Source organism: Ricinus communis, chromosome 1 (assembly GCF_019578655.1).
Source record: "Ricinus communis isolate WT05 ecotype wild-type chromosome 1, ASM1957865v1, whole genome shotgun sequence".
NCBI classification, from domain to species: domain Eukaryota; kingdom Viridiplantae; phylum Streptophyta; class Magnoliopsida; order Malpighiales; family Euphorbiaceae; genus Ricinus; species Ricinus communis.
Window position 1 is genome coordinate 11,688,433 of NC_063256.1, and position 17,437 is coordinate 11,705,869.

The 17,437-nt window shown below is 33.7% G+C and overlaps 3 protein-coding genes across 3 annotated transcripts; all 3 read right to left on the reverse strand.

The window, feature by feature from the left end:
• Positions 1-2,612: 2,612 nt before the first annotated feature.
• Positions 2,613-10,006, reverse strand: LOC8286373 (cysteine synthase). Its single transcript, XM_002524821.4, has 10 exons — positions 9,548-10,006; positions 8,701-8,810; positions 8,339-8,396; positions 7,193-7,456; positions 6,605-6,742; positions 6,307-6,358; positions 6,117-6,196; positions 4,920-4,979; positions 4,229-4,309; positions 2,613-2,956 (listed from the first exon to the last, which is right to left on the reverse strand). The coding sequence occupies exons 1-10, from the start codon at positions 9,836-9,838 to the stop codon at positions 2,864-2,866; spliced, it is 1,227 nt and encodes a 408-aa protein (XP_002524867.1). The 5' UTR covers positions 9,839-10,006; the 3' UTR covers positions 2,613-2,863.
• Positions 10,007-11,258: 1,252 nt separating this feature from the next.
• On the reverse strand, positions 11,259-12,090 carry LOC8286372. The gene has a single exon (XM_002524820.4). It carries the CDS (start codon positions 11,969-11,971, stop codon positions 11,390-11,392), a length of 582 nt encoding a protein of 193 aa, XP_002524866.1. The 5' UTR covers positions 11,972-12,090; the 3' UTR covers positions 11,259-11,389.
• A 2,662-nt stretch (positions 12,091-14,752) lies between these two features.
• LOC8286371 (U5 small nuclear ribonucleoprotein 40 kDa protein) lies at positions 14,753-16,951 on the reverse strand. Its single transcript, XM_002524819.3, has 2 exons — positions 16,760-16,951; positions 14,753-16,030 (listed from the first exon to the last, which is right to left on the reverse strand). Exon 2 carries the CDS (start codon positions 15,976-15,978, stop codon positions 14,941-14,943), a length of 1,038 nt encoding a protein of 345 aa, XP_002524865.1. The 5' UTR covers positions 15,979-16,030; positions 16,760-16,951; the 3' UTR covers positions 14,753-14,940.
• Between the last annotated feature and the right edge of the window lie 486 nt (positions 16,952-17,437).

Sequence of the window (17,437 nt, forward strand, 5' to 3'; positions counted from 1 at the left end):
CGAAGGAAGTTCTCCCTTCAACTTCAAAGCCCATCAGGACTTGGACTGAGATAATCCAAGAAGAAATTGATCAACCGGATCCAGTTCAACAAATGGATCCTTCCAAAGCAGATCAAGCCCGATAAATTCAGGAGTGGCTTGCTCAGCAAGACCCTGAATTCATTCAAAGGGTGGAAGAATACAAAAGACAAATGGTTCAATCCCTATCTGAACCATCTTCAAAGCAAATTATTCCAAAGCCAGAAGTGACTCCAAAGTCGTCCTCTTCCTCTACAAAGGGTAAAGGTATACTTTCTATCCCTTTTCAAAATACCGAGATAAAGATTTTCCCTCCAAATCTATCTCAAAGTTCAAACAGTTTTTCAAAGCCAAACTCTCAAGAGATTGTTTTGAGTCAATCAAAACGTTTTAAATCAAATGAGTATTTGGAAAAACCAATTTTTCAAAACGTTTTAACTATTGAGGAAGGATTCTGTACAGAAAGCCCCTCCAAATTGGTTTCAAAGATTTTCCCTCCAGGATGGTTTTTCAAACCCTGGAACACTTCAAAGCCTCAGTCTTACTACCAGTCAATCCTCGAGGTTACTGGTTCTGCAAAGTTCAAACATTTCAAAAAAGACAAAGCCCATAAAGACCCTGCATATTCAACATGCACAATCCAAAGAATCATTCACATGTCTGATTGGGGTATGGATTTACACTCTCCTCGTTCTTTTCTCACTTCTCTAAAAAGAACCTATCCTTCAAATCTAAATACCTCGTTCTCCTATTGGGATTACCAGCAAGCCTGGTTTAATACCTTTCTTATTCAAAATGAAGGCAGAAGCCACTCCTGGCTATTCTACTTCGACACCAGTCTTATCCAAACTTCTAAAATCCCTTATTGGTTCAAACAGTGGTGGAATTACTACAGGTAATGTACCTGAGACCATCATCCCTGAGGTCTTACCTCTGTTCAACCTCTTCAAAGCAAATTATAAACCAAACTCAATAGAAAGGCGTTTTCCCCCGCTTCTTCTATTTTGTTCAAACTTCTTTCTGCCCTGAGTATGTGTATGGTACTTTCACTTCAATCTACTCCCAGATGGTGAAATTACACTTATCCGGAGATTCAAAGTAAAATGGTGGGATAAATTCAACCACCAGGACAAACTGTCTCTAAAAGCCGTTCAAAACTTCCTGACCAAACATAACTTCTTGCCTCCTCCTAAAGAACAAACAACGTTCTTGGCACAGAAGTCTTTTCTCCTTCCAAAGCTTGCTGCTGCCCAAACCGAAGAAGATTTCCTGCAACTAATAAAACAGTTGTCTGAAACAGCTTCTTCTAAAGGCAAATCCAAAGCCTCTTCATCGTCCTCATCTAGTGACAGTACTGCTGCATTTGATCTGGATGATTCAGCTGGAGACGATTGTTATGGGATATTCAAAGTCTCATAAATATTATCTCTTTCTTTAAAGCCCATGGGTTGAAAACCAGAAATGGTAGCCCAAGGTTGTTTGTGTTGGGCCAAAAAGCCCACACTAAAGCCCAAAAAAGAAAAAGAAAAAGAAAAGAAAAAGAAAAAGAAAAAGAAAAAAAAAAGAAAAGAGAAGAAAAACTATTAAAAAATAGTACCACTTGTATCCTTCATACGATTAGGTTAGCACTTTATATATATAAATATATATATAATTCTATCTTATAGGATTCAATTTAACGTTAACAGGATAATAGGTGCATATTTCAATCTCAGCAAAGTCTTAAATTTAAGTTTTTTTCGCCTTATTTGTAATTAAAAAAATTTACCTTTTAAATCGGCGAGACTTATAAAAGCAAATTAACCAAACTATACGGATAAAAGTAAATAAATAAATAAGCATTTTTTAACAAAAGTTTAATTATACCAAGACTTTAAAAAGAAAATAAAAAGAAAAAGAAAAAAAGAAATATATTAAGCTAGTGGAAATTTTGCATCTATAACTACTGTCATGTCACGTTGTTAGGAATGGCAAAGGGGCAGATTTGACCTTTTCATCCCCCCCCCCCCCCCCCCCAATCAAGGATTATATCTTTTTAAGCGGGATCAAATCGAATTCAAATAATATTTATTATATTTATTTTATATATTTTTATGCTAGAAATATATTTTATTAATTTTTTAAATATATTAATTTAATATTTTAATTATAAATCTTGATATATTTTTAAAAAAATTTATTTATTTATTTATATTTTAATATTTTAAATATAGTTCTGCGAGGTTATGAGGCGGGACGGAGTGGAGTAGCTTAAATGATTAGCACCCCATCACAAGTAACGAGATAGATATTCTTTACCCATTTAGATCGAATTACGAATTTACCCACAAATACGAGATAAATTACCATGTCTACACGTTGTAGATCCTGCATTCCTTGGGTTAATTTAGAAATAGTTCGTGACCGATGAAATGTAATGGGAGTTTACTCTCAAAAGACCCTTTCAGCCTTTGACGGCGACCGCGGAATTAGTTGCAGCAAGACTTGCAGTCTTGCAGTAGCCATGTCAAACTTTCTAGATTTTCCAACGGTAGGAAGAAAATTTCATAACTAATCTACTTAAAACATTAAAAAAATCAAATAAAACAAAGAGGTTTTTCAAGCAAATGAAACACATGGAAGATTTCAATAGAAAACAGTTCTGTTTTGCCAGGAACATGTAAAACCACTTATTACAGGATAATCTTAAATTCCAGGATGCAATTAATCAATGGTACACACGGGGCGGGGCAGATGATAATGAAAGCACATATTGTGTGCGTGTGGGTGTGTACAGATGTGATTCAGATGAAATTTGAGAACAAAAATTAAGATATGTATAAACAACCTTGAAAATGGGGGAGTATCATGGCTCAGGCTGCATATTCTCGCATTCTTCTCGAATTGACTGGAAAAGAACAGAGGACAAATATCGTTCGCCGAAGCTTGGGAACACAACCTGAGAGCATTCACAATCTCAAATGAGTGGAGATATCAGAAAAATTACAGTTATTATTTGGGTATCTGAGAAATATGATTGAAGAGCTGAGGTGGGAGTCGTGGCCACCACTGAAAGATCACTTAGAAGACCAAAAAGGAAAAACAGGAAAAAAGGAAAAAAGAAAAAAAAGAGGTCAGGCGTGAACTGAAGAACATTGGTCTAGCCCTGACCTTTTTCTAGAATGCTATTCGAGCATAATAGCATTCTAAGCAATTAGCCTTCACCTTCAGTAAGGCCAAAAAGTCGAAGAACGTGAAAGTAACAGCTTTTGTATTCTAATGGAGTCTTTAAATTAGACCGTCCACAAACTTTCTCCATTAATAGGGAGGAAAAATTTATGAAAACAATATTAAGCCAAAGGCTGGAATATAAAACATTCATCAAATCGAGCATACTGGTTGCCAGCAAGTTACTTTTCTTTTGGCCCTGATCTGATAAAGAAACAAAGCCATCGCCATTTAGACTAGGATTTTTCTGATATCATGTTTGGCGAAATGCAACTGAACATTGCATTACTTTATAGAAGTCACATATTCAAGGAACCAAAGCAACAAAAAAGGTGGTTTGGCATATGGTACTAACAAAACAGATTGACTAGGTTCCAGACTTGATAGATTAAAATAGTATATGCAGGAGAAAGGACACATTTTAGGATTAGTCCAAACGACTGAAAAGAAATGCTAGTCAGAGGCACCAAAGGATGTTTAAACTCCACAAATGATGATTACCCACCCCATCCCACTACATCCAAGACCCCGTTTTGGCATTGGGTTACAGCCACTTTTTCCACCCACTTTTCTTTTGCTTCTTTTAATATTGTTTAGCCCATTCTTTTCAGCTCCTGCTGAACCATAGGTGGGGGTTTTCCAATTTACCCCAAACCTTAATTTCCAAGAAGCAACTTTGGAATTTTTATAAAATAAACAAACAAATAACTAATGACTAAGCAGATTGCCATACAATACCAAACTGGGCCAAAATCTTTTTGAAACTGCTTATCATGTCAAATCTACTGAAAAAGAACAAATTTTAACTGTTTTTAATCCGCTGATGATGCATTTCTCAACACAAAGTCAGACTACTGGTGATTACCAAAGATTCATCAGAGTTCTCAAGGCATGGGTCTGGTTTTCTGTACTTCTAGAAATAAATTTTTCATTGTTAGTGCTGCCTAGTAACCTCTACTAAGATAATCCTAAATTTGGTTTCAATGTAATTGAAAGGACTTACTGCAATCAGCTTTCCAGCATTTTCTGGTCTCTTTCCAACCTTCATTGCAGCAGCAGCAGCAGCACCAGAAGATATGCCAACCTAGTATTTAAATAAATAAGGAATTTATGAGCAAAAAAATGAAAATGTATACTGCAACTAATTTAAAAAGTGAGAAAGAGATAGCATTAGGTGTTAGAGGATAGGAATGGGGCTGGAGAGAGGAAGGGACTTGAGCTAGTAACATTGTGAGTGGTATCAAAATATAGCAAAATGATGGAATAACATCGTAGAAATACTTATTAGAGAAGGTACAAGATATCATCCAACATTTACTTGGTATTTTGCATCCTAGGTTGTATATGAAGTAAAAGAAACAAACAAAAATGTGATCAATGTCAATTGATCAGGGTTTGGTTCATTGATTAAGAAAAACAACAGAAGAGATGCAGCCTGTGGAAAGTGATAAAATTATTTTTAGTGTAACTAATAGCTGGACATTTAAATGGTAAAGAATGTGCTAAATCATCATACCAAACCCAATGATGAGAAAAGAATTTATGGAAGTCTGATTAATATGTCTAGGTTGAACATTATATTTTTTAATAATTACCAATTACCATACTTCTACATTTACCATATACCCATGAAATCCGGTTTTAATTGCATTTAATAATTTAAGAATGCTTGCAAATTAAATAAAAGCACTAACCAATAAGCCTTCCTGTAATGCTAATTGCTTTGCAGTTTCAACAGCTTCATCACTGGATATCTGTCAAATATACAAAATGTGAGAACTGAGACATGATTTATGTTTTAAACTGAAGTTGCATTGTGGGGTTTAAACTAAACATGTAGAAGCCCGATCATCGACATGTGCATGACATAAACCGGTGGTGCCAACTCGGAGGACAATCAGAATAAATTGGTTCCTACTCAATACACATGCTAGTCCTTGCAATCAAAAAAATGTGCCAATGCAATATCAATGACACTGGTCTATGCAATTTGTTCTACAAAAAGCTTGACATAGCAACTGGCTATAAATTTGTACTTTATCTTTGTAATCACACATAATGTATTTTAAAATTTTAATATGTTTCTATTCTCTAGCCTTATGGCTGAAACAGCAAATGAAAGCAAAGTGGAGAAAACAGCATCACCACATTCTTGAAATGAAACACAATAAATAAACAAAACAAAAAAAGGTGAAGGTTACATTATAACGAAGACCATATATATGAAATATATTATAGAGGAAAAAATATTAAGTTAGATCCAAAGAAGCATGGATTAACCGCGTCCATTGTTACTTACAATTATTGAAATTCAATCTGCATCAACAAAATCACCCAACCCATTTTTCTTTTCTTTAATAAGGCAGTATTGCTAATATTTTTACAGAATTTCAAATATGATAATTAAGTACTTTTGCAATAATAATAAAGTTCAATACTTAAGAATAATGGATCAAGAATATATAATAAGATCTCTTCACTTAGTTGACACATAAAGGTAAAAGTAAAAAGAATTGCTAAATTTGTATAAGAGATTAACAGTATTGAACCCTATTCAAGTATAAATATTGAGTGATTTCATTGATTAAATTTGACGTTTAGCGACCAACACTAATTTTTTATAATAATTTCAATGACCACAGAGAAATTAACCTAACAAGCACCATCATGTAAAACAACTTCATATGAAGTATGCACTTGAAATTCCATGGACACCAACTTCACATGGAGAAAATGTAACTAAAAGCCAGTTACTTGTGTAACCAATTATATAAGAAGACTATAAATTCTTCCCTCTTATTTAATTTGCTTTATAATTTTCATAAGCAGGAGAATTGCATTTTCACGAGGGAAGTAAAAGACAATGGAAACAAAGATTATGAGACTTGAACCTGTACAACTTCATCAACCACATCTTGATCCAAATTCCTAGGCACAAAACCAGCTCCAATCCCTTGAATCTTGTGAGGACCTACATTCTCAAATTGGAAAATTAAAATATATTACATAAATTGCTACATAGAATAGTAAACGTTTAATGCATCATCTAAACTGATAATCAACAATAATATTTATTCTTACCAGGCTGTCCACCTGAAAGTATATTGCTTTCTGTAGGCTCTACACCAATGACCTAATATTTTCAAATGTCAAATTGGAACAACCAAAAGAAAATTTAAGAAAAATCGCAAAAGGAAATAACCTTTCTTTGAACACATTTTCCCATCAGACAGTAAAATCACATTGAAAATGCACTTGGTATCACTTTCACTCAATTCTAAACAAGTAAGCCCTTCGAAACTTTGGTCAACCCAGCAATCAAAATGTGCATAAATATTGGGATTTGTGTATGGAATTGGCTAATCTCAATAATAGGTACCTTAATGTTGGGGTTCTTTTCCTTCAGGTACCTACCAACTCCAGAAATGGTACCACCAGTTCCAATACCTCCAACAAAGATATCCACCTTCCCTCTTGTATCTTCCCAGATTTCTGGTCCAGTTGTCTCATAATGTACCTAAAAATAGAACACAAATTTAAATGCAGATACTTGGATTTACTAATCTATGATCACCATTATAAAACTAAAACTTTCAGGAATATAAATAATATCAATGAACTGAAATTCTGAGCTCAGAATATGAATTTTCCTAACAAGATTATAAACATGATAATTTGAGGCTATCAAGGTTAAAACCCAATAAATTTCGAATACCAGAAAAGACAGATAAATTAGCAGCAAGATTTTGAAGTAAAATTGCCAATAAATCGTTGATCCAGTAATATACTGCACAAGCCCAAGTTTCTCAGTAAAACTCTAAAGTGAAAATGCCAGTTTCATTACCGGGTGAAGATGTGGTATCCTCCTCAACAATACTTTATCATTATCAGATAGGTGCACAAAAGCAGCAAGCATAGCACCAGCAGAAAACAGCCAGAACATCAAGGTAGATTAATGACAACTAACCTTAGGATTTGCAGGATTATCAAATTGTTGAAGCATATAAGCATTAGGTGTGCTTTTCAAAATTTCCTCAGCTTTCTGTACTGCTCCCTTCATGCCCTTTGCTGAATCAGTTAAAACAAGCTCAGCTCCAAATGCTTTTAAGAGAACCCTTCTTTCCATACTCATTGATGCTGGCATAGTTAAGATGAGTTTATATCCTTTTGAAGCAGCTATAAATGCAAGACCAATGCCTGTGTTTCCACTTGTAGGTTCCACAAGAACACTCTAAAGATAGTGAAAAAATTCCATCAGAAATGTAAAATGAGTTGCATTTGCATTGGCCACTCAACATAATCATGCCAGAAAATTATTCTATAGCCCTCATATGTGAAACCTATGCCTACCACAAATAGAAATAGAGCCATGATGTAAAACCTTAGCATCTATATGTATATGCATAATTTGAATAGAAAAATAAAAAATCCATTTTAATTCATATGACTCCACCTTAAAGTGTCAAATCAGTAACTTGATGGTTCAGTGAATAACTGATCATAGAGAGGAAATCAGCCTCTACTTTCTATGACAGAAAGCCTGTATGATTTTCTGTGACCCAGAATACTGTGGACTAACGTACAAATCCATCACTATTTAACATTATCACTATATCAGCAGAATCTAGGCAAACATGACTGAGATTTGAAATGATGCTCGCTAAAGACAACTGAGTCTAAACATGTTCCAGACACCCATTAAAAAATATGAATACAGACACCAAAAATCCACTCAATTCAACTAGACTACCTCCAAGCAAATTAGACTCCAAGCAAGTTTCTATGCTACAGAGTGCTATTTTTCAACAAGAACGATTCAAAGATGAGTAAAATAAAAGCATACCTATTAAGATTATAGATATGGAAATCTAAACCCAACCCTATGAGGATCTGTAGCACTTTGCTCCAGTAAGAGCAGGTTTTGTGAGTTTCAATCAGGCCTGAATAGGTTTCAGGGAACCCAAAGTAAAGTGGTGGAGCAGGGTAGAGAAAGGTTACATAGTCCCCTCCAATAATCCACCCCAACTCAGATTATTACAATTATTCATGCAATAATGTTATATTAAAACAGCATAAAAATATTATAAATTCAACAGAAGCACAGGACTATTACCTTTCCAGGTGTTATAGCTCCTCTTTTCTCAGCATCATCAATCATACTAAAACCTATCCTGAAATATACAAAATTGATGATAAGAATGTCTTCGTAATATTGCAAGCAATGTGGGGAAATCAGATTATTAGCTTTATATTAAGAAATGGAGTTAAATTACCATCAAGTATCAAATCAAAATCAACTGCCAGATTCCATTTCAGATAACCTATTTCCACTTATGATATAGAAGTTTAAGCAGTTTACTCAGATCAGTGCAGAGGTCTTTTTTCATGAAAAGAATCTGTATAAGGCCTTTAATGTATAGGAAAAGATGCACATAAAAGTTTAAGTACTGAGACTATCAGCTTTATGATTCTCACCTGTCTTTGACACTGCAACATGGTTCCATGATCTCAAGCTTCGCAGCTATGTTTGCTACAGACCCCTTTACAATGTTATTTAGGTAGACCATAGGTGTTTTCCCAATAAGCTGTGGGACAAAGCAATCCAAGAAACAAATAGAGAACAAGTGACTGAGTGTTTTTATTTGGTTATAAATATGACTTCATGTATATTAAAAATGACAAACAGTAGAATTAGAGAGCAATAACAAATACCTGAGGCACATACAAATCTGACAAAATTATGAAATGAATGCAGGTTAAACCCAAAACTTTATGAAATTTGCAACTAAGGGTGTCCTTTTTAAAATGAACAATTATAGCTTATACTTTAGCTATGAGGAGCAGTTGTAGGCAGACTACTAAATATCATGTAATTAGATATAAAATAGAAAAATATGATAAGTAAGGACTGGGACCATTTAACATGTAATTAAATTACTTTGGGTGGTTTAAGCACGATTGTGTTGAAAGTACACTCTAAATTTGGTCACTTCTCCAACGTATGGATATAATTGCATTAAGATATCAACCTAATAGACTCCACGTTAAGGCATGACAGATGTAACCATAGAACTCAAGTAACTAATGAAGCACAAAGGCTTTATGTTCGATAACCACTAGATCATTATAATGAAATATCACCAAATCCTCGGGAAATGAAGAAAAAACACTTCAAGAATATAATATCTCTCTAAAAAAAAAAAGTTACTTTATCTAAGCAACAACAGAAAATCTGCAAAATTCTCAAAATTGAAACAAAACCCAGTTCAGAATTCAAATGAAACAGAACCAAAGAAAAAAAACAAAAGAAACAGAAACGAACCTGAGTGACATCCTCAGCAATGTTAAGACCTTCAACTTCAGTCTGAGGATTAGCAGGCACTGCTTTGCACACCACCGAAGGAGAAGAAGCAGAAGAAGCAGCAGCAGAAAAATTCCTCTTGGTGTACCTGACAGAAGTGGCGGAACCTACCGGGCAATGATTGAGGAGAGGCTGTGATGACGATGAAGATGAAGAGTGAAAGAAAAGGCCTAGCCTTTTGTGGGTGGTTTTGATGAATGCAGAAGTCAACGGATTCGTTAGGAGAGAATAAGAAGAAGAAGAGGTTGCCATTTTTACTTTTGCCTGGGTTTAGAGATCTCTGTGCAGATAACGAAATAAAGAAGAAGGTCCAAAGGACTGGTTAATTTTCCCTTTATGGTATCGTATTATGGTTTAAAGACTATAGAATCGTACTCTTTGGGACTGTCAGTTTCGGTTAATTGCAGGCCGGTTTCGGTTTACGGCCAATTTTTGTCAGCCCTGATTCTGATTTCAGTTTCAAAAATTATTTTTTAAATTATTTCTAAAATTTCTAAATGAAATCTTCTACAAATATTTTTTTTTATTTATACTTTTATACATTATTTATTCTATCCCTAAATATTTTAATACTCACAAATTATTATAATAAATGTATTTATAATATTATTTTAAAAGTCATATACTATTTTGATCGAATTAGACTTTAATAACTAAAGATTTAATTAAATTAGACTTAATCGGATCTGACCACATTCGTTTATTGAATAAATAATATTATAAAAATTTAAAATTCTAAAAATGAATTTAATCAATGGTTGAACCGATTCAATCAATCAACCGGTATTTGATTTTTAAAATACTAAATTATATAATTATATAAATACTTAAAAATAAATTTTTTTTAACCGTATGCTTAGCCGAGATTTATTTCTGAATTATAGAAAAAAAAAACATAAAAGATTTACGTTGTTTAAGCACAATGCATAAGAATTATGTTTTAAAGTTTTTTTTGGACTAAGATTGTGGTAGCAGCATCAATTAGGTTAAGTGATTATTACACCAAAGTACAATTATGTGAATTGTAAATTGTGATTAGGTGATTGTTTGTAAGAAAAAAAAAACTCATTTTTGAAGGAAATGTATCCAATACTCTCTTTAAAATATTTAAAAAATAACATTTCAAATCACTATTTAGAAACAAGTAATAAAAAAAATAAATGAAACTATTTTGCTTTTTTTCTTTAATTGAATTATATTTCTAAAAGAAATATTAACAAATTCAAAAAGAAATTCAAAAACTAAAAAGCAATTTACATTATAGCTAAAGTAAAAAAAAATATATATATATATCAAAATGCCAGGCTGTTCAAAAAAAGAAAAAATAAAACTAAAATACAACAAGGCGATGTCAAATAAGATTTGATTTTTGTAAGATATGACAGTGCCTTATTGTATTCCCTCACCTTTGGATTGCCTCAAGAGCCAACCATTAGATGGTCCCTTCTTTTCTTATTTATTTGTTTATTTTTTAATATTGCATTTGCTATCATTTGAGTGGATGAATTTTATATGGGTATTAAAATATAAATTTAGAGATATTTATGATAATTAAAAAGATTTCAGGCACTCCCAAATTTAACCTTACAGTAAAAGCATATCTTTATGATAATTTCTTTTAAAGTCTTAACTAAAGAAATAAAAGAAAAAGTAACATATGCTTTCTTCATGATGAAATATAATATACCCTTTTCATTTCAACAAAGAATAAAGAATACAAATCAAATAACATATGATTAACAATAAATCAAACAGCAATTTAGTTATAGGAAACAAAATAAATTGATTATAAATTAATCAATTCTAAACCACTTGCAGGTGCAAAGGCCAGTTCTTCTTCAACTCCTCTTCTTGGTAAACACTAGCATTTGTAGCAGTACTAACAGTGGCATTACCAGTACCATTTCCTTCAACAAAAGCATAGTACCTTAGCAAGAAAGCAAGAGTTGAAGCAACCCACAAGAAGCAGAAGATCAACACACAGAGCCCACCAGCCAACTTCAGTATCACTTCACCATCTTCTTGCCTGACATAAGACTTCAAGTACCCTAAGAAGTCACCAGTTTGTGTGAAAATGAGCACTGATACTGAGCCCTGAAATATTGCAGTCAGTGACGTGGTCACCATGTGAGCCGCATACAACTTGCTCGAGGTATCAGATGTGGCTACGGAGCAGCCGGAGATGGCGCCTATGATGGTGAAGGCGTGGAGGAGAATGAGGAAGAAGCCGCAGAGAGATGGGAACAAGCGGAGAGAGAGAGTGAGGAATATGCAACTGGAGGCTGCACTTAAGAGAATGTAGTTGCATATTAAGAACAATTTGTGCAGTCTTTTGTGAGATTCAGCTACTGAACATGACTGGTTGTGTTTGTGGAAGACACCCATTTGTGAAAGATTGGAGATTTTTGAGAAATCAAATAAATTGTTTGATTTGGAGACAAAGAAGCAGAAGAAGGTAGAAAAGAAGAAGAGAAGAAGGTTTGCTGATGAGGTAGAAGATGGAGACTGGGTGGTTATATAGTAAGGGGGAGACAGAAGGAGTAGGGAGTGACCGTTGTGGAGGAGGCAGGTAGAATAGTTTTTAGCTTATACTAACGGCTAGGTAATAATAATTATATTGTAACGGCTACTTTTCTTTTGGTCTGTCCGGCCGCAATAATGCTTTCATACAAAAACCAAAAGCAATTGTAAAAGTAGTATCTCATGATGACAGCCACAGGTCCCTATTTTGGATCTCTAATAAATTAGTAACGTTGGCCAATATTTATAAAAATAATAATAATAAAAGATGTGATAAATTGAATTAAAAAAAGAATTTATTTTTTAATTACGTAATTGATTATGAAAATAGTTTTTTAATAATTAGAAAAATGTTTATTTTTTATTTTGATTTGAGAAAATAATTTTTTAGTTATTCCTCGAAGGAGGAGAGTGATTTTGACCCGCTCATGTAAGGGTTAATTTGAGCCAAAAGAGTAAAGTTATAGGTTAAATTAGGTTAAAAGGTAAAGAAGGACCAAATCTAACCTGACTATAAAGTAGAGGGGCCAGATTGAACCTTGTTCCAAGATAAGTCTACCCTAGAAAATTTGAAGCAAATTATCCATATACGCACACTAAAATTTTACTCCTGCTTTAACCGGCAATGGCTTCGCTTATATTCTGCCATGGCCTTTAACACTTTTCACCTCTACTCCTCAAATAATAGGCAAAATCTATTTTTATGCTCCAAAACTTTATCATTTTTTTTAATTGAGTCCTTGTACATATGTTGTTTTAAATTGAGCCCTTAATGTTTTTTTAAAAAAATTATTTCACAATGAGTCCTTTTCTATGTAGAAGTATCATTGATTTTAATATTTATGGATTTGCCATTGATACAGTTTAAACCAACTTATTAAACTTAAAATGAATCATAAATCTCCACAGAAATAAGGCCAAAATGGGTAGAAGTGACAAAGCATATTACTAAACTGAAAATTAATGACTAATTTTTATATAGCTTTTATGCTTAAGTAGATAAAAAGTAACGAAGTTGTATTACTAAACTAAGTTATTAAATTCAAGATCAGGAATAAATCTAAATAGTTTTTTAAACATAAGTAGATAAAAGTAACAAAAAGTGTAAAACTAAACTAACTTATTAAAATCTATTTGATAAAAGGATTCAATGTCATATAAAATAAAAATAATTAAGAGCTCGATTTAACTAGATAAAAAATATTTAATTAAATTCAAAGCCTACAAGTAATTTTGCCTAAAAAATTAGACCTTTTTCAACTTAAACGTGATTTTTAGTTAATATCATTAATTATTTTTTTTAACAAAATAACATGGGTTATAACTTAGGATGGACCAAAGAAAGTCTTTTATTTTTTTAAATGGAGAAGCAAAGATATCTATAAGGCAGTTCGTCTTATTCAGATATTCACGACCAAGAAGTATTGGATTCTCTTTCGGATAGGCCCGGAAAGGAGAAGGAAAGCCAGAATGCCAACAGACATCTATTATTGAATTTACCTGACCCGAGAGTACCCATTTTATTTTGAAAACATCCAGTGCCAAAGTCACTGAGTAGGTAATTGGATTCTCTTTCGGATAGGCCCGAAAAGGAGAAGGAAGGCCGGAATGCCAACAAACGTCTATTATTGAATTTACCTGACCCGAGAGTACCCATTTCATTTTGGGAACATCCAGTGCCAAAGTCACTGAGCGGGTAAATCGCCATCTCTAAAACGGACTATGTAATGTACTTTATCTGTTGGGTAAATCAAGTCATTAATTTCAAAATAAATAAATAAATAATTTTACATCTTGAGAATATGCATATCAAAAAATAATTGAGAAGCAAGCAATCAAATTCTTAATCTTATTCTAGTAACCGTTAGTTTACTAAAAATTGTTTCATATTTTACATATATATAACTTATTTTTTAACAAAAAGTATAAAAACAGTTCTTTTGGCGACAACGAACTCCTAAAATAGTTATTCAGTAGCATACAGTGTAGACTCCAGGAATTATGATCTTTCAAAAGAGCCATCACTTGCTTATTTTGTTCTTTTTATCATCCAATTTTCTCTAAATCCCATCTAACATTCTCTAATCATGTGTTAAACACAAGAAGTTTATTACGAAAGCCCACTTCCATCCATGTTTTGATTCAGGTTCTTGTTTCCTGTTACCAAATATTGATTTCTATGCGGACACAAAATCAGTGAAATTAAATGTGCGCCACTCATCCCTTATACTACTTCTGCAATATGAAAAGAAATACTACAGCTAAAATAATGTATTGTCGCCATTACAATATCTCCACAAGCATCCCCACTTACGAACTTCTGTTCATTCCCGAAATCTCTTTTTTCAGCATGCTAGCTAGCACAACCTGTAGCTCGTCTCCTTGTGAACAGTCCAACACTATTAGCCAGAAACTAGGAACCAACACTGGCAGCATTCCTCATCCAAGATGACATACTGATGTGAGCTAAACTAAAAAGTAAGAAGCTATGCATCTTAAGTGTGGTGAGAACAGAATAAGTCTTCTTAACTATCAATACCATGTTAGAACTTAGAACTTGAATTACTAATTCCTAACAACCATGCTATTGGACAGGGATTTATCTACAGGTGACTTATTCATACAAAGCCCTTTCAGCAGCACAAGTCAACCAAAAACAACTTTGACATTTCAGCAAAAAGCAGGAGCATTTTAGCAAGTGTATCAGATGATTAGTAAAGTAGTAGAATTCAACCATGAAGGTATAGGAGGAATACATTACTTCAACAAATTTGCAGGTACTCTCCAAGAAGTCAAATTCATTTTGGCTCACAGATAACATGGTAAAATGCTAATCAAATCTCCCCAAGATAAATCTGTTTATCACTACTGCAAGATCCAATTATAGGCTCATGAGGGTGGAAGACACACTCGTTGACTGATCCAGTGTGGCCAGGAAGCTTATACAGTATGCGCCGAGAAGTTGTGTCCCATATATAAACCATTCGATCAGAACTACCAGCTGTAACCTTGGTTCCATCAGGTGACCAGTTACATTTCAACAAGTTCTTTTCAAAGTTGTGTTGGTGACCTTCCAGTATCTTAACACAGCGATTTTGTGGTGCATAAGGACGCATGTCCCAAATGCAAAGCTTGCAGTCCATACCATTAGTAAGAAGATATGAGCCATCAGGACTCAACTGCATACCTGTGATCATATCTTGATGACCTTCAAGTTTCATGGTTACTTCACCTTTGCGCAGATCCCATACCTTTACTTCATTGTCTATACCACCTGTGAAAATCTTATCTGACGCATCAGAGAAACTAACAGCTGTGATTTGGTATTTATCTGGAAAAGTTTGGATTGCTCCCCTCTGCCGCATATCCCAAAGTTTTGCGGTTCCATCATCAGATCCACTAACAACAAGTGGAGGCCCCCTCCGAGTAGGACAACATGAATTCACAAAAGACGAGTGTTCTGCCATTTTCTTTATCTGTTTCCCGGTTTCAATATCCCATGCCCTGACAGTTTTGTCAGGACTGGCTGATATTATCTGGGATCCATCAGTAGTCCAGTGAAGATCCAGAACTGCATTTTTGTGCCCTTTCAAGACCATGAAATTTTTGCACTCACCATGGACATACCATAGAAAGATATCCTTGTCATGTGATCCAGAAGCAATGAGATTTCCAGCTGGATTAAATTTCATTGTATATACGGCACTCTGATGACCTGTGAGTAACATGATAGTCGATTCCAAACTTGATGTCCGTTGCTTTCCACTTGGCCCAGGCCCTTGTAGCCCAGTATATGGAACAGTAGACCATTCCATTGGCCTTGAACCAGGGACAGACAGAGCATTATCACCCTCTCTAGGAGCAACTTGCATCTTGACCTCAACTATTTAAAATACTTCCTATCTTTTGTACTCAGACACTATCCTGAATTAAAAAAGAAGAAGAAAGAACTTAGCAAAACCGAATTAGAGTAAACAACAAGAAATAGGAAAGATATCTCATTGTACAATCTGAGGCATTGTCAGCTAAAGTACAGAAATATTCCAAACTTCAAATTTACAAAACCCCGTTCGAATCCTTCCTTCGTCATTTCCTGTTGCTCTTTTCTCAAAATAGTCATAATATGTGAAGGAGGTAACGAAAGCAGGTACCATACCAAGTCCAAGCAAACTACCATAGGCATTGTTTGTAACAAATCATGTACAGAAGATTGAAACACCTACTTTTCTTTTCCAACTTAAAAGAATTAAATTTTAGCAACTATGAGCTTTCCCAACACGAGAATGAGTAAATAGAATCCAGTTCAACTGAATTCTTGCATCTTTAGACTTTCCAAATGAAGGGTAAGATCCTAATTCATATCACATCCCATACAAACTGGTGAGGACGCTAAAAAAGCAAAACTGAAACAGCATAACAGACATAAATCCCATAAACTAGAAGCTACTATCAGCGGTGACTTTTAACATAGTTTCAAAACAACAGCAAAAAGGAAAAAAAATTGCACATATTAAACAAGATCTTGGATATCAACACTCAACAAGGTTGATGAAATCAATAAAACCTAAAATTCGAAATGCTAACAAACCGTAGATTTTCACTTCTTAAACGCTAAAGAAACCAACAAAACAAGAAAGAGCTTAATTAGAGTACCTGTTCTTCACTTCAATCTGCTAAACCCTAGCGGCCAAAGGGTTCTTCTTCCCGCTAGACTAGTTGAATATGAGACTATCAGCAGGTTTAATTGTTGTCGTAGTGTTTGCGTTGCTTTGCCGTTTTGGTTAATTGGCCTTTCGGCCCTTTGCTCTCTCGACCCGAGCTTTCTATGGTTCGGTTAGGCCGTTGCCTTGTGTATATTTGAGTTTTTTATCTTATTTTTCCTAAAACTTTTCATCCTTTTAAATATTTTCTCTTCATCAATCGAATTTAAATTAAATAATCTATCGTGAAATCCTGCTTTTTGGATTGCTAGTGCACATAATTAATTTATTTTGTGTTTAATGTTATTAGATAATTATGTTTTCTTAAAAACATTTAATGTATGACACTTATATTAAAAAAGTAATAAATTTAATAATATAAAATTCTAGAAAATTAATGATACAGTTAATTAGTTTTATAAGAATTTGATTTTTCATATTTAATTTATTATAAATTGTCGTTTGAATAATATTCAATTCGTGGATTCATCAAAGCCTTCAACCATTAGATTCTTTCAAATTAGCATATTAGAAAAACACAAAATAAATTTTTAAATAAATTAAAAGAAAAAGTTGCACCCACAAACTTTGCTTGATAGTTGGTAGGTTGATATTATATATATATATATAT